Below are 25,827 nucleotides of genomic sequence, written 5' to 3'. Positions count from 1 at the left end.
GCTCTTTGGAGGTCATTCATATATATATATATATATATATATATATATATATATATATATATATATATATATAGCAAAATACCCCGCAGCGGAGAAGTAGTGTGTTATAGAAGTAATGAAAAAGAAAAGGAAACATTTTAATAATAACGTAACATGATTGACATTGTCATTAGTGTTGCTGTCATATATATATATATATATATATATATATATATATATATATATATATATATATATATACACACACACAGACATAAACATATTGTAGTGACCCGACAGCCAGCGCTGGTGGCATGATGCATTGTGGGTAATTTATGTAAAAGCTTATTGTTGTGTTAAATTAACAAGGTAATCGAATTGTTTTTCCTGATATAATTGTTGTATGTGTTTGTGCTCAACTGGTGGGGTGGGTTTGGGTTATTGCCGTCCGGGGTTGTTAAATTGTAAATAGTTACCATCAATGAGAAAGATGGCTTCGTTAATGACCTTGGCAATGGCTATGTAATGAGTTTGAGCTTTGTTTTCTGACTATTTGCTCTAATAAAGAGATACAACAGGACAGAGCTGTGTATTGCTAAGATTTCATCTAAGCAATTATTGCCGAGACACTCTGAGTCGTGCGGTGTATGGGACACGAGTGCTCGCTACTTAAAGAGCTGGGTACAGCTGCGTGCATAACGCTGGCAGTCTGCTAGCCGACAGCTTGGGAGAAGTGCACGGCAGAGTTCGGCTCTAAAAACTTTAAGATTCAACCACGGGTCGCTAAAATATATATACATATACAGTACACACATATATACATTATATATACATCTACATCACAACGAAATGTGGTGAATGGGAGGGGAGATGATGACGTGACTCTCCCACCCGCCTTAACTGTCAATCCCCCAACAAAGACAGTTTCTCGTCTCTGTGCACTGTGGCAAGTTGACATGATGGTAACATTACTTGCTAATATGAAATAATCACAGACAACTCCAAAGTGACGTTGTGTTAAAAGGTCTCATTGCAGTGATGAGGAAATACTTTACTGATAGTTTATAAGTGTTTTGAAGACACACATTGGTGTGTGTTAAGCTCTTGTTCCATTATAGTAAATGAATAATAGATTTATTTTTGCAGTACCTAAACTAAAGCATTACCAGAAAAATAAATTATGTTTGCAGTTGCCACACTTTTGGACTGGAATAAACTGTTCACTGCAACACTAAGGTGTAAGATATTCCGAAATCTAAGATGGAGCGAGATTATTTAAGGCTTTGTTAACCATAAGCAGTATTTTAAAGTCAGTTCTAAATGACACAGGTAACTAGTGTAACAACACTAAGACTGGTGTGATGTGCTTGGATTTTCTTTTCCTAGTTAAGATTATAGCAGCTGCATTCTGCACTAGTTGCAATCGATTGATGTCTGTCTTAGGTTCTCCTGAGAGGAGTGCGTTACAGTAATCCAGCCGACTGAAAACAAAAGCGTGATTAAAATAATCATTCCTCTTTTTAGCAGTTTTCTCTCTCCGTTTTTGTCTGGTCTTTTGTGTTTCTTATGTTCATAGGTGGACACTAGCAGCAATATCCGCAGGGTCAACTGAATTGTGGCCGTCAATGGCCTTCTAGTGTTATGGTTTCATCTTTGTTTTGATTTTTGGAATATTTTTCTTTGTTTTTATTTAGTTGGTTTTACCCTCATTCCTTAGAATTTGGTCTGAGAACATTTTTTGTGTTGTTTTTTTACCTGTCCTGCTGTCTTATTCTTCTCTTTTTCAATTATAACTCTCAAGTGCTGCATACTTTCAATCTGCAATCACCTGACAGTTGTAGAGAAGCCAATGTGACAGCCACAGCCACTTTATTATATCATTAATCTGTTTTGTGCGACTGTGTTCTTCAGCTCCCTTTGGTGTGTCCCTTTTGCTTTAGTTTTGTGGCCTTTTGACTATTTTGGCTTGTATAATTACTGGCTCATGGATTATATTTGAACATTTAGGTTCAGAATTTTGAAGCTGAGGATTGTTGGCTTTGGCAGTATACCCTTTATTTTATTTCAGTTTTGAACAGCTGTAGTTGTTGTTTTCTTGTTTAGTTTCCCTTATTAATTTTGTATTTAATTTTAAAATGAATCATTGGTTCTTTGAATTTTGTATAGAGTATTTGGATTTTGAATTCATTGTTTAATCCATCTATCACATCATTTTTTATAGGAAGGAAGCTGAAGCCTGTCCTAGCAAGTGTAGATGACAATGCAGAAACCAGTCCATTACAGTGTGAACACATACACGATACACACAAATAACAAGGGCCAATTTAGCATTCCCAGATAAATTGCATGTCTTTGGATTGTGGGAGGACACTGGATCACCTGAAAGAAACCCACACAATCATGGAGAGAACTGTAATCTCCCCACAGGAAGCCCATGGGAGTGGAATCCCAGTCTCTTTGTTTTAAAGCAGTAGTGCTACTACTCTCACTCTTTTTAATATATTTAATAACTAGCAAAATACCCGCGCTTCGCAGCTGAGAAGAAGTGTGTTAAAAAAGTTATGAAAAAGAAAAGGAAACATTTTAAAAATAACGTAACATTTGCTTTCAATTTGTTTGCATAAGCACAGTTCTTCACCAACAATTATTTAATGTTAGCTCAGACCAGGCACTTAAAAGTTTCTCTCACACTTTTGCTGAGTTTGTGCTAAACACTATTCTGTCCCTGACCATCTAATCTTCGTTTGCATAAGCACAGTCCTTCACCAGCAATTTTAAGTGAGTTAGTGAGTCAGTCAGTCAGTCAGTCAGTGAGGACTTTGCCTTTTATTAGTATAGATTTAAGTTAAATATATTTAGTTTAGTGTTGTGCAAGATTTTTGTCTTTTCACTTTGGGAAGTAATAATCTGGGCTACTCATACTGATACATTGCAGTTCCACATTCCAACACTTGCACTCAAATCAATGCACATAGATATCTTTTATCTATTCTTTTCAGATTATGACACTGAAGGAGAGCTAGTTTGGGTCTATTGAAGGAGTAGCTGAAGACAAAACATGATCAACAGTAATCATTTTTCTCCACATACCTGCAAACTAATTTATGATGTTTTTAATGTTTATTTAGGGTAACTATGATTCAGAATCGATGTTGAGAAAGAGAATGGTGGTCTTAAAGAGTATCCTGGACAGTGAACAGCTTTACCTCTATGAGCTTGAAACTCTAATGATGGTGAGTATTAAGCATCAAATTATTTTTGATGTTATTAATTATTAATAATGTGGTGTTGTAACAACATTAGGGCAGTGATGACTTGAGGAAGGCAGCCGAAGTCAGGCAAGATAGGCCTGTGCATGACTGTTTCAGCTCATTCACTGCATTGTGCAGGTGATCTTATACAATAGGAAAATGGTATCAATAAAGGGAAATATACATGGACTTATGGACTTTTCTTTTGATAGTCATTTTTCTAATTTGACCTGATATTCTGCAACTAACATGTTCACCGTTCATGTTTCTTCCTCTACCTTATTTAATTCATTTTAATTTTCTTCCAATCACTGATCTCCTTGCCACTACTATTCATCAAGATGAATGAATTTCAGGGTACTTTTGAGTTTGTATTTTCCTTTTTTTTTTGCAGTTTTGTCTATTTATTTTTGCATTTTGTCTGTTCTTTTATATCTTTGCTGCAAGAGTGCATGCAGGCTGTTGCATCAAATCATTTTGGTTTAAAGGAGATAAAAAAGAGCTGGCCTATCTCATCTTTCTTTTCTATTGATAGTCTCCTTATTTTGGCAACTTTTGTTATAAAAGAAATTGCTTTAAGAGTTTTTACATAATCATGCATGTGTCTAATTTACAATCTTGATCCTCTTCAAACTTTCTCTTTGCAGGCTGTTCTTTGAAATTTAAAATACACTTTGTTTTAGTACATAAATGCTTAACTTCTGATGTGTGAAATAAAACTCTCAGTATAACACTCATTAGGAAGGTTTTTCCAGTGTGATACATTGTGACAGAGGGCAGTTCTTCCTTTACGGATAAAAGTTGTTGTTCCGCACTGTAACAAGCAGAATGAAAAACTTAAGCAGTGTAACTGAGCACCTTGTGGTTTATTGATAAGGGTGTGGGGTGAAAAAAAAAACAAGTTAACTTTTCAGTGCAGACTGTTGAAAGGTCTCTCTGGGTGTTAAAAAAAAAAAAAACAACATATATATATATATCATGTGATGCCTTTGCTACATACGTCACGGGGGAGCCATCATGGACATTGCAGTACCTTCCCTGGGGCGCTTGGGGGCAGTCTCCCTGGCCGTGGATCCCTCCTCAATCTCCCCCGTGGCTCCATGGGACATGGAGTCCACCACAGCAGCCCGGTTGGAAGATGGGGTGGCCGCTAGGGGGTGCTGCAGAGAACCAGCCACCACACTGGATGGTTTATCAGCCCCACCCGGAGGTGCAATTAAGACCAGCTGGTCAGGCACCTGGAACACTAAAAACACTATAAAAGGGCCTGCCTCCCAGCAATCAGGGCCAGAATCGGGAGGAAGAGGACGAGGTTGCCTGGGAGGAGTGGTGGAGCAGGAAAAGTTTGGTTTGTGTGGGTTTTGTGCTTGGACTGTGTTGGGCCTGTGGGACACGGGGAAGACGTGCCCACGGCTGAAGAATTAAAAATAAAAAAACCCTTGAGTGTGAACACGTGCCTCTGCGTAGTCTGTGCCGGATCGGGCGCTATATAGCGCCTTTTTACTATATATATATATATATATAAGCTAAAGTTAGAAAATGGAATTTATTAGATGTGATTTCCATCTGGGTGGTCGTCGATTCAAGGCAGATGATGACGTTAAGAAATCAGTGAGCAGTGATGAATTGATGGGGGACATCTGAGGTCAGACAGGATCTTCTTGAGGTCTTTCTGAATGATGAAGTCAAAGGCCTTTGCCAGATGATAGAAAACAATGAAACTGAAATTTCTAACTTTATAGTTTGAAGACCTTCCAGCCTTCTATTTTATAAAAATGTCATATATAACTGTAGTCTGATAGATAGATAGATAGTTTCAAAAATATTTAGACACCAACACTTTCTTTATTGTGTTATAGATTACATTTTAAATGCATAAAGTTGATATTATTTCCTCTCAATCTATAGTCAATTACCCATAGTTTCAAAGTGAAAGCATTTCTTCAGAAAGGTATCCAAATCATACTATGTAATATCATCTACTGTTGAATTCTGCTCTTTCCATCCATCCATCCATCCATCCTCTTCCGCTTATCCGGGGTCGGGTTGCGGGGGTAGCAGCTTAAGCAGAGAGGCCCAGACTTCCCTCTCCCCGGCCATTTCTTCCATCTCTTCCGGGAGAATCCCAAGGTGTTCCTAGGCCAGCCGGGAGACATAATCCCTACAGCGTGTCCTGGGTCTTCCCCGGGGCCTTCTTCCGGTTGGACGTGCCCGGAACACCTCACCAGGGAGGCGTCCAGGAGGCATCCTGATCAGATGCCCGAGCCACCTTATCTGACTCCTCTCGATGCGGAGGAGCAGTGGTTCTACTCTGAGCCCCTCCCGGATGACTGAGCTTCTCACCCTATCTTTAAGGGAAAGCCCAGACACCCTGCGGAGGAAACTCATTTCAGCCGCTTGTATTCGTGATCTCGTTTTTTCGGTCACTACCCATAGCTCATGACCATAGGTGAGGATAGGAACATAGATCGACTGGTAAATTGAGAGCTTTGCCTTACGGCTACTTTTTCACCATGACAGACCGATGCAGAGCCCGCATCACTGCGGATGCCGCACCGAATTGCCTGTCAATCTCACGGTCCATTCTTCCCTCACTCGTGAACAAGACCCCGAGATACTTGAACTCCTCCACTTGGGGCAGGATCTCACCCCCAACCCTGAGAGGGCACTCCACCCTTTTCTGGCTGAGGACCATGGTCTCGGATTTGGAGGTGCTGATTCTCATCCCAGCCGCTTCACACTCAGCCACGAACTGCTGCAGGGGGAGCTGAAGATCACGGCCTGATGAAGCAAACAGGACAACATCATCTGCAAAAAGCAGTGACCCAATCCTGAGTCCACCAAACCGGACCCCTTCAACACCCTGGCTGCGCCTAGAAATTCTGTCCATAAAAGTTATGAACAGAATCGGTGACAAAGGGCAGCCCTGGTGGAGTCCAACTCTCACTGCCAAAGCCAACAATCCTCAGCTTCAAACCGCTCTGACACCGGTTGTTCAGGGACCGAACAGCCCTTATCAGGGGGTCTGGTACCCCATACTCCCGGAGCACCCCCAACAGGGTTCCCCGAGGGACACGGTCGAATGCCTTTTCCAAGTCCACAAAACACATGTAGACTGGTTGGGCAAACTCCCATTCACCCTCCAGGATTCTGCCACAGCTCCGGTCAGCCGACTCAACAATAGAGGCACGGATCATGGCCCATTCTGACTCAATGTTCCCCACCTCCCTCAGGATGTGGTTGAAGTTCTGCCGGAGGTGGAAGTTGAAGCTACCCTCACAACACGTTTCGGCCTACCAGGTCTGACCGGCATATTCCCCCACCATCGAAGCCAACTCACCACCAGGTGGTGATCAGTTGACAGTTCCGCCCCTCTCTTCACCCGAGTGTCCAAGACATATGGCCGCAAGTCCGACGAGACGACCACAAAGACACGACACAACCTCATCGAACTGAGGCCTAGGGTGTCCTGGTGCCAAGTGCACATATGAACACCCTTATGCTTGAACATGGTGTTCGTTATAAACAATCCGTGACGAGCACAGAAGTCCAATACCAAAACACCGCTCGGGTTCAGATCGGGGGGGCCATTCCTCCCAATCACACCCTTCCAGGTCTCACTGTCATTGCACACCTGAGCATTGAAGTCTCCCAGCAAAACGAGGGAATCCCCAGAAGGTATGCCCTCTAGCACCCCCTCCAGAAACTCCAAAAAGGGTGCATACTCCAAACTGCTGTTCGGCGCATACGCGCATACAACAGTCAGGACCCTTCCCCCCACCCGAAGGTGGTGGGAGGCCACCCTCTCGTCCACCGGGGTAAACCCCAATGCACAGGCTCCAAGTCGGAGGGCAATAAGTATGTCCACACCTGCTAGGCACCTTTCATCAGGGGGCAACTACAGAGTGGTAGAGAGTTTAGCCCCTCTCAAGGAGATTGGTTCCAGAGTCCAAGCTGTGCGTCTAGCCGGAACCTCTCAACCTCGCGCACTACCTCAGGCTTCTTCCCCTTCAGAGAGATGACATTCCACGCCCCAAGAGCCAGTTTCTGTTGCCGAGGATCAGACCGCCAAGGTCCCCGCCTTCGGCCACCACCGAACTCAAACTGCACCCAACCTCCTTGGCCCCTCCCATAGGTGGTGAGCCTATGGGAAGGAGGACCCACGTTCCATGTTACCTCTTCGGGCTGTTCCCGGCCGAGCCCCATGGGTGCAGGCCCGGCCACCAGGTGCTCGCCATCGAGCCCCTGCTCCAGCCCTGGCTCCAGAGGGGGGCCCCGGTGACCCACGTCCGAGCAAGGGAAAACGTCGTCCACAGTTTTTATTCTTCATTGGAGGTTTGTTTAACCGCTCTTTGTCTCATCCCTCAATTAGGGCCAGTTTGCCTTGGGTGGCCCTACCAAGGGCATAAAGCCCCGGACAACATAGCTCCTAGGATCATTGGGACACGCAAACCCCTCCACCATGATAAAGTGACGGTTCAAGGAGGGGGTTCTGCTCATTTGTTGTAATTTTTCTATTGCACTATTATATTGTATAGAGGGTTACTTACACCCACTGCACAGCCAACCTACCTGGAAAGGGGCCTCTCTTTGCCTTTCCCAAGGTTTCTACCATTTTTCCCCTACAAGGGGAAGTTTTTTTCTTATCTTCTTAGAGAGTCAAGTCTGGGTGGCTATCAAAAGGCAGGGCCTGTTAAAACCCATTATGGCACTCCTTGTGTCATTTTGGGCTATGCAAAAATAAATTGTGTTGTTTTGTATTGTATTGTTTATTAAAAATCAAAAACTGAAATCTCCTATTCAAATAAGCTATCAGTCTGCTTCTTTTGGCACTCCATGCTTTTAAATTAGTGAATGTAGTCAGTGATAGATTGGCACCTTGTCAAAGCCTGGTTCCTGACATATGCTTGTGCTCCAGCTGTCAGTGGTAGACTGTGATAAACTATGTATGGCGAACAATATAAATATAATCATTCAAAACAAAACAGTCAGGGAATCAAAGTCTTTTTAATGTGATGTGATATGCCTTTGTTTGTTACCTAACTAATTTAATTAGTTTCCTTTTTAGGACATTTGCATATTTATTTCTATAGGCTAGTTATATCATGGTGACACCATTTTCAATGGTAGATTTGCTGCAGGTTCTTATATTGTGTGTGTGTGTGTGTGTGTGTGTGTATGTGTGTGTGTTATTTATTTTTTTTTTTTGATAGCTGTGTCAATGGTGTTTATAATTGCTCTGACTGTTACTGGTTATGTGACACATAATATCATTGCATCCCACCTATTTAAGATGGTGATATACAGCTGCTCATTATCAATGCATTAGATTAATGTCACAAAAAACTTGAATTAGTAGGTTAGTCAGCAACAACAACAACAACATTTATTTATATAGCACATTTTCATACAAAAAAATGTAGCTCAAAGTGCTTTACATAATGAAGAATAGAAAAATAAGATATATAATATGGATAGGGGATAGGAAGACAACTCATATCCCACCTTCTCTTCTGACTGTGATTTTGGTCTTGCTGTTTCTATCTGAAGTGTAGTCTGGTTAGTGTTTCTTTGTAATCAGACCCCACTTGTTTATTTGATTCTGTCATTACTATTTGATTCCTTCATCTCTGAGCCCTTCACCTGAGATATTGAAGGAACATTATCTGGAGTATCTGCCCTCTGTGTCTTCAATACCCAGCATGTTATGTTCTATAGGTGCCAAATTACCATTTAAGTTGCTAATTATTGGTAGCCTTCAATGTTATATATGCCCCTATGTTTATACTTGAATGAATTAAAAAACTGTAATGTTGAGTCTATATTTAGTCTTTTCTACTTCATGGAAACTTCTGGTTGAGGCATTCAGTATATAGTCAAAGTGACCGTTGCTAATGTCTCAGATATTACAGTTTTGAAAACCACTTCCTTTCCTAGCATGAAAATGCTCATTTTTGGCAGAATGAACTGTTCCCTAGATGTGCTTGCAGTCTCTGGGCACTTTCATTGGTTGTGATTCATTTAAGCAGCACGGCCTGCCTCTTTTAACTGCTAGAAATATCATTTATTACTGTATGTCAAAGAGAACTGCCCACTGGGTTGATTTTTGAAAAGCATCCATTCTCCATTTGCTGAAACTTCTTAATCCAATTACAAAGAGGGCCAATCCTGAAAACTCCAGGCGCATGGTATGAAATTCACTTTCTTGTCAAAGAAGGGTCTGAACTGTTTTAGAGATTTCAAAGAAAAGTCACACAGACATGCAGACAACATGCAAAATGCACGGAGAGGTAAGCTTAGCAGAGACCCCCATAGTGGGGATAATATATCAAGTAGAAAAACAAAAACAGAAAGTGCAGCACACAAACTCAGCACAGAATGAGAACTGAGCACAGCACAGAATGGAACTGAGATGTGAACTTAGGATCCAGAATCTGTGAGGCAGTTAACCACTGAGCCACCATGCTCATCTAATCTTTTGCTTTCTGTTTTTATAAAATATGAAATAAGAGAAATCCATTTACAGGTCAAATTCCATTACAACAAAGTGCCAGGGACCTAAAAAATATTTAATTGTAATGAAAATTTCGTAGTAATGAGATTCTGTATTTGTTACTATAGTGCTTTCTTTAACTTGCGTCCAGGCGTTTGTAATTAATTCAGTAGCTTTAATTTTCATCTCCTCTTGTCTACAAGTGATTCTGGCGAGAATTTTTCTCAGCATTTCCTTGCAATAATACTCTTTCAGGGTGTGAGTGATGCCCAAATCCAGTGGCTGAAGCACTGCCGTGCAACTGGGTAGGAGGAATTCAATGCGAACACTATCTAAATGTGGAAGCATGTTGTGGGTAGCACAGTTGTCAAGCTGAAGCCGAATCATCGTTTTCTTCTTCTTCATATTGTGAAGTTTCTGAACTCTTTTAAGAAAAATGGGATGACACGCTGAAGTGTCTGTGTAAGATTGTTTGTCCGTTTCCGGGGCAGGGCAACAGCAAGTTCACAGCGCTGCAGTGGAGTGCCACGGAAGCAAATCCGAAATGATAGTGGTCACTCTATAAGTCCCTGTCTTGCATCCCAAAACACAAGGCTGAGTCTTAGTACTTTAGCAAAAACAGCTTTATTCAGCTTGAAACAGGAACAGCAGGGTTATTTATTGTAGCGGAATCTGCCACTCTCCTATACACAGACACAACAGTCAGGCAGGGTTGTGGCTAGGGTTAGTGGCCAAGTAATACTGTTCCCTGCATTTACAATGTTCCTTGCATCACCCATCGAGATCTTTTCAGAGTTGCTTCAGCGGCGAGCTGCAGCAGCACTGTGAGCCTGCGGTTGTGCCAGGAACAGATAGACAGTCTTCCACAGATGCAGTGATTGCACTTCGGGACGCTCTTCGGCGTGTCGTCCTGTTGGGGGAGGTGACTTTGCTTTGTTTTTGAATGAGTTGCACACAAATACTGTATGAATGCTTCTTGAACAGGCATCACTGAACCATATTAAAACTGCTTTTTTGACATCTTCAAATGCAGTATTTCGCATACATTTGCGCTGAGGCCCAAGTTTTGCAACCCGAGATTTTTCTTCTTTTTTTGTTCGGTCTTTCAAGAAAGTTGACATTGTCGATGGCAAAATTCTGAATTCACTGGCAACGTCTTTTTTCTTTTATGCCGGAATTGAGATCCACAAAAAGTTTTTTTTCCTTAATATGAACTGTTATTGTTTTTTCGTGTTTGCCATTTCTATAGGAGGGTGACAATGAGTAAAATTCCAGTGGATGTTTTTCAAATGATGAAGAGCAATAAGCAAAACCTATCACTGAAAACCACAGAAAACAAACACAGTATGAGGAAAGTTTGAAGAAAGAAAACATGTACAGTGTTTCTGTTTGAGGATTGTTGTGCACAACTGAGCTGTGACCACAGAACTAACTGCTCTGGGTGATTCATTCAGGCATTTCAAGGTCTTTTGGGCACTTCGTTGTAATGAAAATATCTGCTGAGTATATTTCGTAGTTATGAGATTTCAATAGACTGTCATATGGGGAAACTGTTGGTACCATAAAAATACTTTAATTTAATGAATAATTGCATTGTAAAGATATTAATTGTAATGGAATTTTACCTGTATATGATATACTATATATCCATTTTTAATAATCATTTCTCTTTTTCTGTTTATAATTACAATATAAACAGACACCCTAAAGTATTTACTGTACAAGTTCTGAATCTGTGTGGAAAGATCATAATCAATTCTATTGGATCTTAGCAGTACTAGAAAACACCCAGAGAAGAGCAATTAGGCTGATTGCAGGACTGCAGGGGATGAATTATAATGACAGATTAAAATAGCCAAGCCTTTTCAGTTCAAGCAAAAGAAGATTAACATGAGACATGATTGAAGTGTTTAAAGTTTTGAAGGGGTTTTACACAGTGGATCAAGACTTTTAATTTAAAACGAGCTTGTGAAGAACATGGTGACACAGTGGAAATTTGTTAAGGGCAAATTTTGCATGAGTGTTAGAAATTTTTTTCTTCACAAAGAGATCCATAGACACATGGAATAAGTTACCAAGTAGTGTGTTAAACAGTAGGTCTGTAAGAACCTTCAAAATTTGACTTGATTTTGTTTTGGAAGAATGAAGTGATTTGGATTGGTCAGGTCTGTTGGACTGAATGGCCTGTTCTCATCAACAGTTTCTCCAGCATTCTACTAACTTTCTCATGAGTGGCCATAGCCTATCCCAGCAGCAATGGCCACAAACCAGGAAGCAGCTCTGAACAGTGTTCTAGTTATTTTCTGAGCCCACTGGCACATGGGTGAATTCAGAATACCCAGTTACGGTAAACTTACTTGCATAGCAGACAGAAGGAGAATGTGCCGTCTTGACACATAAAATAACCAGAGCATGATTTGAACCCTGGGCAGCAGATGAGTAAGGCAGCAGTACCGCCAACTGTTCCACATTAATCAGATTTAAAGAGTTGAATATCCTTCTACCATGCTTAGCATTGTCTTTTAAGTTTCCTCAATTATTTTACTCAGGCTGTACTTCTGCACTGTCATTGTTTTTACAACTTCTACTTTTATTTTTTACTAAGTGATGTAAGTTCACAAAATTACTTCTGTGGTTCCTGTTTATCTAATGGTAGCTGATGAAACTTCACTCACATTTCCTTCCATTTGTTGCCACAGTGGCAACTTTTTGGAACTACTATGTCAGTTTCGGAATTGCTGTTAAAACATCTCTGATTTAGCTTGAGCAAAAGCAATGATTAAAGATGTGAAAAGTATGGGATTAATAGATGAGCTGTTACTTGCATCATGTACTATTAAAATTGCAGTATAGTTAAATTAGAATACAATATTTTTTGCACAAACAAAGCTGAATGCAACATTATGAATACAGGAACGTCATGCAATAAGTACACACTATTATACCATACCATTTTCTAAGCCCACATAATGCTAAGTAGGGTGTCAGGGAACTGGAGCCTATCCCAGCAAGCACAGGGTGTAAGGCAGGAATAACCCCCTGGATAGGGCGACAGTCCATTGCATGGTGAACATACACACATCACTCATAATAGGGGCCAATTTAATGCTGCCAATCCGCCTAACCTACATGTTTTTGAATTACGGGAGTAAACCCACACAGACATGCAAACTCAGTGCAGAGAAGACATAGGATGTGAACTCTGGCCTCCTTAATACAAGAAACAGTGCTATAATATAATATAATATAATATAATATAATATAATATAATATAATATAATATAATATAATATAGTAAAGCACTAAGGTCTATGTGTCCAGTCCCTCTGAGCAATCTGTTTGATCAGTTTGGCTTTAGTGTGACTGGTCAGTTTTGAGATGTGCTAGTAAAGGTATTCAGTATGTGGCATGGTAAGAGAGTCACTTTCAAATCCGGCAAGTATAAAGCTGGACAGGAGGTGAGAAAGGTGCCTCAAAAATGATGATAGAGTGTGCGAAGGAGGCTTTATGGTGTGGAGCGCCAGTTAAGAGACATTCACACTCACAAATACAGATGAAAGGCATTGAAGGAACATGTAGGGCAACAGATAGCAAATATTTTTTAATTATTGTATTACCTGTGTTGGACAGCTACTGTAGATTTTATCATATTATATAGACAGATTGATAGATATGAATTTCACTGTATAATAGATTTTATTAGCGTTGTTAATTGCTTCTCTTCACTGTCTGGACATTGATAGTAATGAGTCTACTATGACTCCTAGGTACTTCTCATAAGGGTTGCTTTCAATGCTGCTTTTGCATTGCATTTTAATCAGACACAAAAATTGTATGCCGTAGTGAAAAGCAGTTGATTGTTTGGTTGATACGTATTTAATTATAACACGATAAAACAGTGACAGTACTAAACAGCTCACTTACATATGTATTGCATTTCAACATAGCTGACATGTTGGATTGCATTTCATTTTGGCACAAATAATCTTTCATATCAATTTATGATAATTTGATATTTTAACCAAGGAGGATATGTACAAATATTCATATATGTAGTACAGGCTAATTTTCATTCCAAAAAATTAAAAGCCTAAGGTAGAACACAGCTTGGGCTAATGAGAAAAGAGGGTTGACAAAGACCCTTTCAGGCACTATACTGGCATCATGGCTAGTTAGGTGGGTGCTGTTCATAAGACAGGAACCAATACTGTTGCAGGGCACACTTATATTCACTTGTCCACACATCCATTACTTTACAAAACTTGCTCAACCTTCAGGGTGGTACAGCAGGCTAAATAACATAACCAGCACGTCTTTAGGATTTGGGAAATACATGGGAAAATAAACACACAGATACTGTATGGGAGACATATGTACAGTAAATCCCACAGAGACAGTGATCAAGGCAGCGCTAGACACCTTTATTAATACACTGAGTAGGAATTCACACAGATTAACATTTGTAAGGTAGAGTGACCAATATGAAACCAGACCAGGGACTGGTTTTGCTTTGCTTCCCAAAACCTCCACCTGGATAAAAGAGCATGAATAAATGAATCCCTTGTAACTGAAGAATAAAACTGTAGATGCTCAGAATGTAAAAAGTGTGAGCATTGTACTGTGGTATGGTGATTAACAATGCAGACTTCAAGCAACAAAACCACAGGAAAGAAACATAGACTGTGCCTCTTAGTTGACCCTGAGGCAGTTATTTGAAAAGAAAGTATGTCCATTATGTAGAAAAATTAGCAGGAATTACTGTATGTTGAATAAAAAGAGTGAGCACATGAACCATCTGCTGTCTTGCACTGTTCAAATTCAAGTGTCTTGGCATGTCAAGGCACTACAGTAAAATTATTATTTGTCTCCCACAGACTATTGAGCATACCACAATGCAAACTACTGACCATTAATAGAACATCATGTATTAAATTATATGCATTTGCAGATAGATAGATGGCACATCTGTGGAAGGCTGGCGCCCTGCCTGGGGTTTGTTTCCTGCCTAGTGCCCTGTGTTGGCTGGGATTGGCTCCAGTAGGCCCCCGTGACCCTGTAGTTAGGATATAGCGGGTTGGATAATGGATGGATGGATAGATAGATGGCACATTCCCTCTACTGAACACCCCTCCAAGCGACTGATTTTATGTGTGTCGTTGTTAACAGGTGCATAAGCTCAAGCACAAAGTCATGCAATCTCCATTGACAAACACTGCCAGTAGAATGTGTCGCACAGAAGAGCTCAGTGACTTTAAATGTGGCCCTGTCATAGTATGTCACCTTACCCACAAGTGAGTATGTGAAATGTCTGCTTTGTTAGATATGCCCAGCTCAAATAGAAGTGTTATTATTGTGAAATGGGAGCACCAAGGGGCAACAGCAGCTTAGCCACAAAATGGTAGACCATTCAAACTCGCAGAGCAGGGGCTCAGAGTCTGGAAGCATGTGAAATCGCTTATCCTCTGTTGCATTACTTACAGCCAAATTGGAGACTTCCAGCAACATTAGCAAAATGTTTGTGTGTCAGGAGCTTCATGAATTAGGATATCATACGCAAATAGCTGCACACAAGTTTAAGATTACAAACTTACATGATCAATGCCAAGCCTTGGCTGGAGTCGTGTAAAGCATGCTGGTGTTGAAGCAATGGAAACATTCTCTGGACTGAATTTAACTTCACTATCTGGCAGTCTGATGGATGAATCTGAGTTTGGTGGATGCCAGGAGAACACTTCTGGATTGCATAGTGCTAACTGTAATGTTTGCTGGAGGAGGAATAATGGTCTGGGGCTGTTTTGTAGCTTTGTGACAAGATTTTTGGGAAAGCCCTTAGTTCTCCCAGCATGAGAGTTCCATAAAGATATGGACGAACTTCAGTTGCCTGCACAGAGCCCTGACCTAAACTCTGATGAACACCTTTGGTATGAATTGGAACACTCTCATTATGAGCCAGAACTTCTTGGCAAACATCACTACTTGACCTCACAAATGCTGTTTTGGCTGATTTGTGAAAAATTCCCATTGATACACTACAAAATCTTGTGAAAAGCCTTTAAGGAACAGTGGAGGCTATTATGGCGACAGAGAGGGGGTGGGGGCAACTCTATGTTAATGCTCATGATTTTGGAATGGGATGTCCAACAAGTTCATATAGGTATGATGGTCAGATGTCCATATAGTGTACATCAGGTAATCTCATGAGGCAGACACTTCATGTTTAAGGTTTGATACAAACTATGAGGGTAAAGAGAGATGGTGGCAGTTCTATTTTCTTAAAGAACATTGGGCCTTTAAGGAACAGTGGGCTAAATAACATAATTGTAATTAACATAATTGTAATTTAAACTGAATACATTACCAGAACAAAGAAGATGGAACATGCAATGGAAATGTTATCATGCTTCCAGACAATGGGCGGAGTGGTGTTTCTGAGGCTTGGGATCTGTGCTGGGTATGGAGTTAATCTGCATCCAACCTTGCAGGTCCTTCAACTTACAGGGAAAACTCGGGGGTTGTTGATAGGACTGTTCCAGTGTTGTGTCACCCACTGCACTCGAGTCTTAATCCAGATGGTTTGGCATGTGGTGGGTGCGTTGGGTCCCAATCCAGATGGTTCAGCATGTGGTGGGTGAGGCAATGCACTATCAGTGCATGCTCCCAACCTCTCTCTCTTCTAGACAATAAAATTATTTAAAATAAATGAACATCTTAATAGGTAAGAAATGAATAGGTTAATGTGGACATTGTATTCAATGTTGAATTTTGTATAATTGTAATAGAAAAGTTAAAAAAAAAATCTTTGAAAACATTTTCAAATGAGTTGGACAAAGTTTAATGCTGCACATTTTTATTTAAGGGGATAGTTTATGTAGTACATAATTTTAATAGAATATTGTTGGAAATATGTGTCATCCCTAAACCTTACATTGAATGCGAACGATGTAAGCTAGTTTGGATGGAGTAATAAAAGAATGTCTTATTTTTGATATTACTTAAGCAGTATTAATAATTATTTTTCTTCATATACTGTCATCCCTTGTTCTTCATATGAATTATGTTCTCTTTTCTCGTTTTAAAAATGTGAAATCCACAAATAGTGGATTATATACAACATCTATATAATATACTTGCAAAGAAATCCACACAAGAAATGTTGCAAAGTGTTAGTATATCACCCTAGTAATCCTATTTATTGCCACAGGTAACAGCAAACTGAGGCCTTACTAGGTGGAAGGGCAGATAATCTAGAATCAGCTAAATTATTACATGGGGACATGGACAGCATATAGGTTTGGTCAGATTTGTAGCAGATGAAATTTAATTTAAGTAAGTATAAAGTATTACCCGTAAGAAGTAAAAATGCACAATGGGAGGTCTGAAAGTCGAAAATACACCTTATGAGAAAGATTTAGTCGTAGTGGACTCATTACTTTCTAAAACCAGACAGTGTATGAAAGTAATTTAATAAAATGAAATCAAATTTATTTGTCACATACATTTTACACACAGTACAAAGTGAAGTGATATGCTTAGCTAAAGAAGCTCTTAAAATTCTGAATATTATACAGAAAAAGAGAACCAAACACACATAAGAACTTCTTGCTTGGAAAATAATCGAGCAGCTGTTGTCAAATACAGGCTTGTAGGTGGCAGCAAGATGGTGAGACCTGCCCAGATGTGCCACAAATTTAAGGAATTTACTTTTGAATAGAGCAGGACCAGTTTGATGTGTCCACAAAAGGAACATGCTGATAGAAGCTTGCTTGTTCTGATGTTCCTCAGGTTGAAATCACCAGCAGTGTAGGGTCAAAAATGAATCATTGTCAGAGAGTTGGTAACAGACTGAGTCATTTCTGTTTCTGAGTGAATAAATACCAAGGATGATGTAACTTCTAGGCAGTAACATAGACAATTTCAGTCAGAATTTCAATGACTGGAAAGCACATTATTGTTAGTTTTTACTTTTTCGCTATTCCTTACTCATTCATTTTAAGTCTCTCTTTTCCCTTTTCCTCTCCTTCTGATCGTATTAGGTGAAAACTGTCCAGCATTAACATAGCAGATGAAACAGGAAGTTTAAACTGTAGACAGCTTGAAGGACACTCGATGCTGATACAAAGTGTTGGGATGCCAGCTGGGTCTCCCCTTTTAATCTTTGGGTAAATAAAGTAAATAGGCTCTCGATGACACAATAATAAACATAAACCCCCTCTGTGGTTGAAGCAAAAGAAAACTCTTGTTAGTGGTCAAAATTAGGGAGCTTTGTTCTCACTGAGATTTAGGTCCTAATGAGACAACACCATTCGGATGTATAGGTCTGTATAGTGAGTGCAGTGGAGAGAAGGTGGGCATTCCAGCTGGACAACAGCATGACCTTGGGATGAAATGGAAGATACCAGGGGAAGAACAAACGGAAGTCAGTGGCCAAGAGCAGTTCCATCCCCAATATGTTAGGTGAATGTGATCCACTGGAAGTGTCCCAGCTTGGACAACTGCAAGGGTTCATGGGAACTAGACTCTAAAAGTGCAGACCTGTCGGGGTCCCTGGATGCGAAAAGGGAGTGCCGTCAGAGGAGGACTACCCTAGTTCCCAAACAACCTGGACATACTTCCCGCAAGTCATGCTGGGTCCCCAGAAGCTGTTCTTGGTCCAGTATTAAAGGAGCCTACTGTGTTACCTTGAGGAATCAGGCCCCCTGTTAGGGGAAGTGGGCAACAGTCCATTGGAGGAGGAAGGAGAGGATAGAGTTTCATTATTTGTATGGTTTTGGCTGTGCTTCATTATATTTAGTTCTTGATGGATCAGAAGGGTACAACAGAGAGAAGATCTGAGAGGTTACATTGCAGTCTAACTGTTCTCCAGTTCCGCCTCAACCAAGATACCCTCATCCATTCAGAGGACTACTGATTTCAGCTCTGAATAGCTTTTTCTGGTCCATGTGAGAAAATAAACACTGCAGTTCTTGGTAGACTCCATTACTTTCAAGTAGCTCAGAAGCAAGACATATGTGTGTCATTCCAGACCTGCACTCGCATTGTCATGTAAAAAATTCTTTTCATGGCTTCCCTGCACCCGTTGATTATTTCTTTATCTTAAATGTGCTAAAGTCTGATTGCTTTATTGTGTGGTTGTGAAGGAGCAAATATTATGACACCTCCTGTGGTAACGGTAACAGGAAAAGACCAATGTGAAGCACACATTTGTAGTAAGGGGAGGAGTGCATACATAAATGGAAGTTTTACAGTAAATACACTTGGGCTGAGAAAGAAAAACTGGAGATTTGAAAGGATCAAATAAAAAAAGTATTTAAACAGATATAGAGCAACATAGCCTAATCCGGCAGAAACAAAGACATCCAGGATTTTTGATTCTTTTGGAAGAGACTCATAAAGCCTGGTAAATCTCTAGTGGCAGGTCTAACTGTTTCTCCGTTCTTTATTATCTGGACAAGCCATTGCCCTTTATATAACTTCTTTACAATTTCTTTCACTAATGAATATTTGTTTGTGCTAGTTAACTGTATATTGTATTGTGTTCTGTATCTGTGTATCATACTGTATATATCCATTTTATAAACTGATAATACAGTTCAGGGTGTTGGAGGGCCCTGAATTTTCCCATCCAAGCAACACCGAACACAAGACAGGAACCAAACGTCCCTGAATAAAGTTACCAGTCTATTGTAGGGCCCACTCACACACCCAATGAACCACTTTTGAGTTGCTAGTTTATTTAACACACTCACGTGTTTGGGATGTGAGAGGAAAGTTGCAGTACGTGAAACAGCCCAACATAAGCACAGCATAAATCTGCATGGATAGTGCCCAGGATGGGATTTTAAATCTAAGGCTGTGCCAACATGTCACCCAGTAATGAAAATAACATGAAGCGTAAAGTTTCTATGCAAAACACAGAAAAAAAAACAAGTGAACCACAAAGGAACATTTCATGATTTTTGCATTATGATAACATCTGCATTTTTTTTTTACACATTGGGCAAAGTTGCATTTAAAGAATCTGGTTCAACTTTTCATCAGTTATGGGAATATAGAGTATCATAGTGCTTTAATGGTTGAATTCAGCCCTTGTGCCTAAAGCACTGCAATGAAGGCATAGACAATGAAAGCCATGTTTTACAGTATTTGTGCTACTTCAGCTCTGCTAATTTGATTTCCAGCTGTAACTGCCTGAACCAGACTCAAAGTAAGGCTAAGACCTTTTTGTGTTGTCAAGCACAGAATTATATTTAGAAGAATGTTATTTTTATTGAAGGAGTTTCAGTTTTAGTGTCATCAATTAGCAAAACTGTAGTACAGGAGGAAATGAAGACTTTTACTTCAGCTTTGATGACCCTTACCTGAGTTTCACAGCTTCGATCTATTATTCACTTGGTAGCTGAGACATAATTACCTTCTGACCTCAGAAATTAAAATTATTTTTATACACGTAGCATTCTTCATAAACAACTGGCTTAAGCTAGTTGTTAAATTACGTAGTAAAACAATGAGCCAGTATAGAAAGTTATCCATGCATCATCTTATCTATAACTAAATCTGTTAAATCCAGTTTAGGAAAACAAAGAGCAGGAAGTCAACCCCTAGAAGGGTGTGAGGCTATTTAAAAGCATGCTCAGATATAACAGATTAATTTAAAGTTGCTAATTATTGTAACATATATATATAGTGTCTATACAAATCACTCATCCCCTTACATGTTTTCACATTATATTTTTCTACAACATTGAAACTCGGTGGATTTAATTTGGATTTTTTGACACTGGTCAACCGGAAAAACACCTATTTCTGCAAATTGGTCTAAATTAATTGCAAATATAAAACACAAAACAACTCATTGCTTAAGTATTTATTAGTATAATATGATGCCCATAAACCATTACTGGTGCAGCCAATTGGCATTAGAATTTACAGAATTAGTTCAATAGAGGTCACATGTCTGGGTTTTCAGTTGATTGTAGTATAAATTCTTCTTTATATGGAAGGGTCAACTTAAGGGGAGTCAGTAGGATGGCTGGATCTAAACAATGAACACAAATAAAACTCTGTGAAAGGTGATCGAAAAGCACAAGTCAGGGGATGGAGACAAGAAAATATCCAAGTCACTGAATATCTGGTTAAATTAATAATGAAGAAATGGAAACAACATGGCAAAACTGTAAATCTGCCTAAAGCCAAACTGAGAGATCATGCATGAAGATTAGTGAGGGAAGTCACAGAGAAGGAGAACTCTGAAGGAGTTACAAGCTGCAGTGAATGACACTAAAGAGACACTGCATACAGCAAATGTTGCTCATGTGCTTCACCACTTTCAGAATTATGGGAGAATGGCAAAGAGACAAAATGCACATGACATCTTGGCTAGACTTTGAAATCAGCTGGAATAAGATTCCATGGTCTTACGAGACCAAATTGAGCAGTTTGTGGCAATCAGTTTGAACTCAATGTTAGAACACTCCCGTGATCGAAAACATGCTTATAAACGTCATACATACAGTTGCTGATCTTTATTGGCTGGTAGAGCAGTCTCTCACATGAGATACTGAGACACAGCCACCTCCGTCTACAGTGCACCATAGTGCCTGAGCGGGTAGCCATTACCATGCAATAAATGTAATTACATGTTACAATGAACTGTACAGGCCATATGAAAAACTAAGGGTTCAGCCAGTAAACTTATCAACAAACCAGCTACTACCTACAGTACCGGCTGCCAAAGCTCCTTTGCCTTAAAATAAACGCATCATGGGTTTATCCAGGCCACCGAGTCATGGCTTTTGTTACTGTCATCTTCTCATCACACATGACTTGTGCGTTAATGGAATGTCATTGCTCACAGTTAACAAAAGAAGCTTAATTTTCGCTGTTTCTCCTTATTGTGTTGCAAATGCAGTAAAGTGCTCCGATTACATTAGGAAAACTGTACGCTGCTGCAAATTATCTTTTTATGTTGGTTAAAACCTGTTAACGTTTTATGCATGTGCACCCATTCCATAAAAAAAACTGAATGTAGCGGCGTGTTAGTTCATTAATGACTTTCAGCACAGCAGGCATGACTGCTAGTTCCCTGAGAAATGACAACAGGTACTTGATATAAACTAATTAAAATCCAAAGCATGTTCTTCAGTGCAAATGCACAGCATTGGTCGCTTAAATGGGAACTAAACGGTATGTATGTCATATTCATCAGTTTTGAGGTGGAATATGTTTGTCACGTCAACGCACATTATAATAACGGCTCCATAATATGAATTACTGTGCACGCCATTCTTCAATTAGCTGGTTTGGCTTCATTTCCCTACTTCCCTCCTCTTTGGAATAATACATTTTCCAATACGCTTTATCCAAATCATGGTGATAGTCCAGCAAAAGTCTCGTTAGCATTTCACAACAGGTTGGAATGAAATCTGGACTGGGTGAAAATCCATTGCAGGAATCCTTCATGGAGAAATTTGTACCCATGCTGAGAATGTGGGAGGAAAATGAAAGCCATGGGGCCTCATGCATAACGCCATGTGTAAAATTCGCACTATAACATGACTTAAGCACAAAAGCCGAAATGTGCTTACGCACAGAAAAATCCAGATGCAGGAATCTGTGCGTACTCCGACTTCCGCGTTCTTCCAGGTCAGCGTGAAAAATAACGCTCGTGAACGCGTCAGGTAATGCCTAAAATGTCAGTCATGAAACATTCTTTTGAGTCAGATAACCCTCCCACAACCTAATCTTACCCATAGTCTAACAGGGCTCTAATGTTAACCATAGTCTAATTCGATGGATGTTTTGTGACTGATATTGAGGGTGTTTCGTGATGTTGGGGCATTACATGACTGACCTCATAGGAACTACAATCTGCAATGACACTCTGTTGCATAATTCCAGCATCCCGGATTTAAATCCAGTGCCCTGTCTTTGTCTGTCTGGAGTTGACATACTCCTCCCCATTTCTATGTGGATTTTCCTTTTGGTACACCGGACATCCTTTAATATCCTGAGTGATAGGCATATTAGGCAGATTGTTTATTCAAAATTGGGCCATATATGATGTTAAGGGTGTATCTGATTCAGGCCTGTGATGAACTGGTGCCCTGTCTAGGCTTAGGTCCTACCTTGTGCCCAATACTACTACCATTTGCCCTGAAATAGAATGAGTAGATTTGTAGTTTGAATCCATTAAATACCAGTTGTGCTTGTTCTGTTTTTTAAGAGTCTGTCTGACCTTTTTGCTACATATTTAAATGTAACTGATGAAGCATTCCCCTCTGCAAATAGCCAGGACGTCAGCAGCTGCAACATTTAACCTTTTCCTCTAGGCGAGGATTTCCTGTGATTGTAACATCTACTGTAATTCCGGTTGCATAATTAAAAAAAAAAAAAGGCCCGCACATTTAAACCAGGACAGAAAGAAAGAAGACACATTACTTGTAAAAAATCTAGATCATGATTAACATCAAAAATATTACTATTATACAGCATATAGAATAACCCATCCCCATTTCTAATCTAGTGGCACTTGTTGGTAAGGTGTTGTGGACTTTGTATCATTTACTCACCACGGCTGTCAAATTGATTTCTGGACACACCAGTGACATTTTTTGGTTTACTTTTTGGGACAGCCCCATTTGAACTGGTTCATCTGCTTTCATTTATATTACTTAGACTTGCTGGCTTCCATCTGTTTTTCATTTCCTGCAAAATTTTTACTTTATATTGGACATTGTGTGTGTATGTGGTTGTTTCTTTTTCAATGGATGGATGAATGGATGAAATATGTATGTATGTGTTGTGTTTAAGACAAGGGAGGTCAGGAACTGATGTGTGTTTTCCTTATCACTGTACATATTTTCATTTATTTTGGGATCGGAAAATTGGTCATGGAAGATTATTTGTGCCAAAATTAAAATGCAATCCAACATGTTAATTACATTTTTATTAGAATGTATAATTATTATGTCATAATTCAAAACATATTGATCAGTGGTGCAGTGGGTAGCGCTGCTGCCTTGCAGTTAGGAGACCCGGGTTCGCTTCCCAGGTCCTCCCTGCGTGGAGTTTGCATGTTCTCCCCGTGTCTGCATGGGTTTCCTCTGGGTACTCTGGTTTCCTCCCATAGTTCAAAGACATACAGGTTAGGTGCATTGGCGATTCTAAATTGTCCCTAGTGTGTGCTACGGGTGTGTGTGTGTGCGCACGCCCTGCGGTGAGCTGGCGCCCTGCCCGGGGTTTGTTTCCTGCTTTGCGCCCTTTTTTGGCTGGGATTGGCTCCAGCAGACCCCCGTGATCCTATAGTTAGGATATAGTGGGTTGGATAGATGGATGGTCAATTGCTTTTGAATATAATTTTAATGTTTAAATAATTTTGATGTTTAAATGCAATACAAAAGCGTATTGCTTTTTTTAAAATCACTATTCATTAATTGCAAGTCATAACTTAAAGCAAAGCTAACATATTGCATTTTGCTTAGCAGTTGCTCCAAGTGGATTGCATTTTGGTTCAGGACTATGAATTAATCATGCCAAAACTGAATGTAGTCAGTTGACCAATCAACATCAAAAGGTGGAGCAAGGGGCATCAACAGTTGGAGTGAGAGGCGTTCCACTTCTAAACATTATGTGTTCTGACAGCAAGCTTTGTTAAGTTGTGTTAATGTGGAGTTTATAACCAAAATGGTGTGAAGTATTTTTTCAGTCTTGCTTGTTGTCCAAATAATATCATATTATACTGTTGCTCTTCTGAATATTCTGACCATACATCAAGAAGTTTAGCAATAGCTAGTATGGTCATCCTCATCTGCAGGTACTTACAAAACCATACTTGAGGGATATTGGTGTACAGACTTCTCAGTTGATGAACTACATAATCATATACTGTAGCACCTGAATGTGTTCCAAGGCTTTTACGGTAACAGTTTGAAAGTCTTTTCCTGTTGCTGCTTCTGTTATAGCAGCCTTTTCCAAAAACCTGTTGACTTGGAAGCGAATGAAATCATCACATTGCCAGCTTCCACCTGTTCAATGAAATAAAAGTTCCCCTACCATATGAACTCCCCTTTTACTATCTTTAGCACTGGGTGAACAAACTTGTGATTATAACACATCTTACACCAGCTGTTGACACCCCTTACCCCATCCTTTGATCATTTGATTGTTTTCAGTTTTTGTCATGATTAATATATGGTCTTGAATCAAAATGCAATACACCTGGAGCAGTCACTAAGCAAAATGCAATACGTTTGCTTTGCTTTTAGTTATGACACATGAACTATGACCATGGATTAAATGTAATACACTTTTACAGTATTTTGAATTTTTAAATGTCTCAGAAATTGCATCCCGTAGTGAACAATAGTCATCATTTTGTTGATATGTTTTCAATTATGACATGATAAAGCTATGCCAAAATAAAATGCACCATGTGCATATGTATTACATTGCAGTGGAGTTAACACATTAGATTGCATTTAAAATTTGGCAGAAATAATCTTCCACTAGCGACTGGGAGCCAGATTGAATTGGGCTACAAATTCTACATTTGTGAAATCCATACTTTCTCTGCGAAGAATTATTTGTTTTTTTAAGTCCTTGAAATGATTTTGTTATCGTGGCACTGATTTGTGCTTAAAATAGACCTTTTTGGCTGATGTAATGAAGAGCTTCCTGTTTAAACGGGGCTGTGAGATGTGAACTCAGCTCTTCGGCGCACGCCATTTGATTTTTTCCGGCAAACAAATTTTCAAAACAAATCGTATTTTATGACTCTAATCAGAGTCGGAGTAATAATTATGTTGGCATGGTCATTTTAAATCTGATATCGGCTAAAATTTAAACAATGACCGTTGTTAATACCCAGCCGTCATTACTCAGTTTGCCAATAGATGTCAGAAGGACGGATGCCAAAACCGAACGACCCAAAGATAGATTTCGACGTATCAAGCAAATGGCGATACATTCTAAATTACTTACGGTTCCGGGGCTGTCGAAGGGTTTAAGTTAGTCGACGATGTTAGTCCTGGAAAGTATGCCCCACCAAAGCAACGTTCCAAAAACCAACCGAACTTACTGTTATCTGCTCGAACCAACACCGACTTG

The 25,827-nt window shown here is 39.8% G+C and overlaps 1 protein-coding gene across 2 annotated transcripts in view; it reads left to right on the top strand.

The window, feature by feature from the left end:
• The window catches only part of LOC120524986 (breakpoint cluster region protein-like), a 103,973-nt gene that overhangs the window by 43,507 nt on the left and 34,639 nt on the right, over window positions 1-25,827 (top strand). For both annotated transcript variants that reach the window (XM_039746903.1, XM_039746904.1), the window contains exon 4: window positions 3,108-3,212. In XM_039746903.1, coding sequence (XP_039602837.1) covers window positions 3,108-3,212 — 105 coding nt within the window. The remainder of the gene's footprint in view (window positions 1-3,107; window positions 3,213-25,827) is intronic.

Source organism: Polypterus senegalus, chromosome 3, assembly GCF_016835505.1.
Source record: "Polypterus senegalus isolate Bchr_013 chromosome 3, ASM1683550v1, whole genome shotgun sequence".
Taxonomy (NCBI): domain Eukaryota; kingdom Metazoa; phylum Chordata; class Cladistia; order Polypteriformes; family Polypteridae; genus Polypterus; species Polypterus senegalus.
Note: the sequence above shows the minus strand (reverse complement) of the source record. Positions and strands in the feature narration are given on the sequence as shown.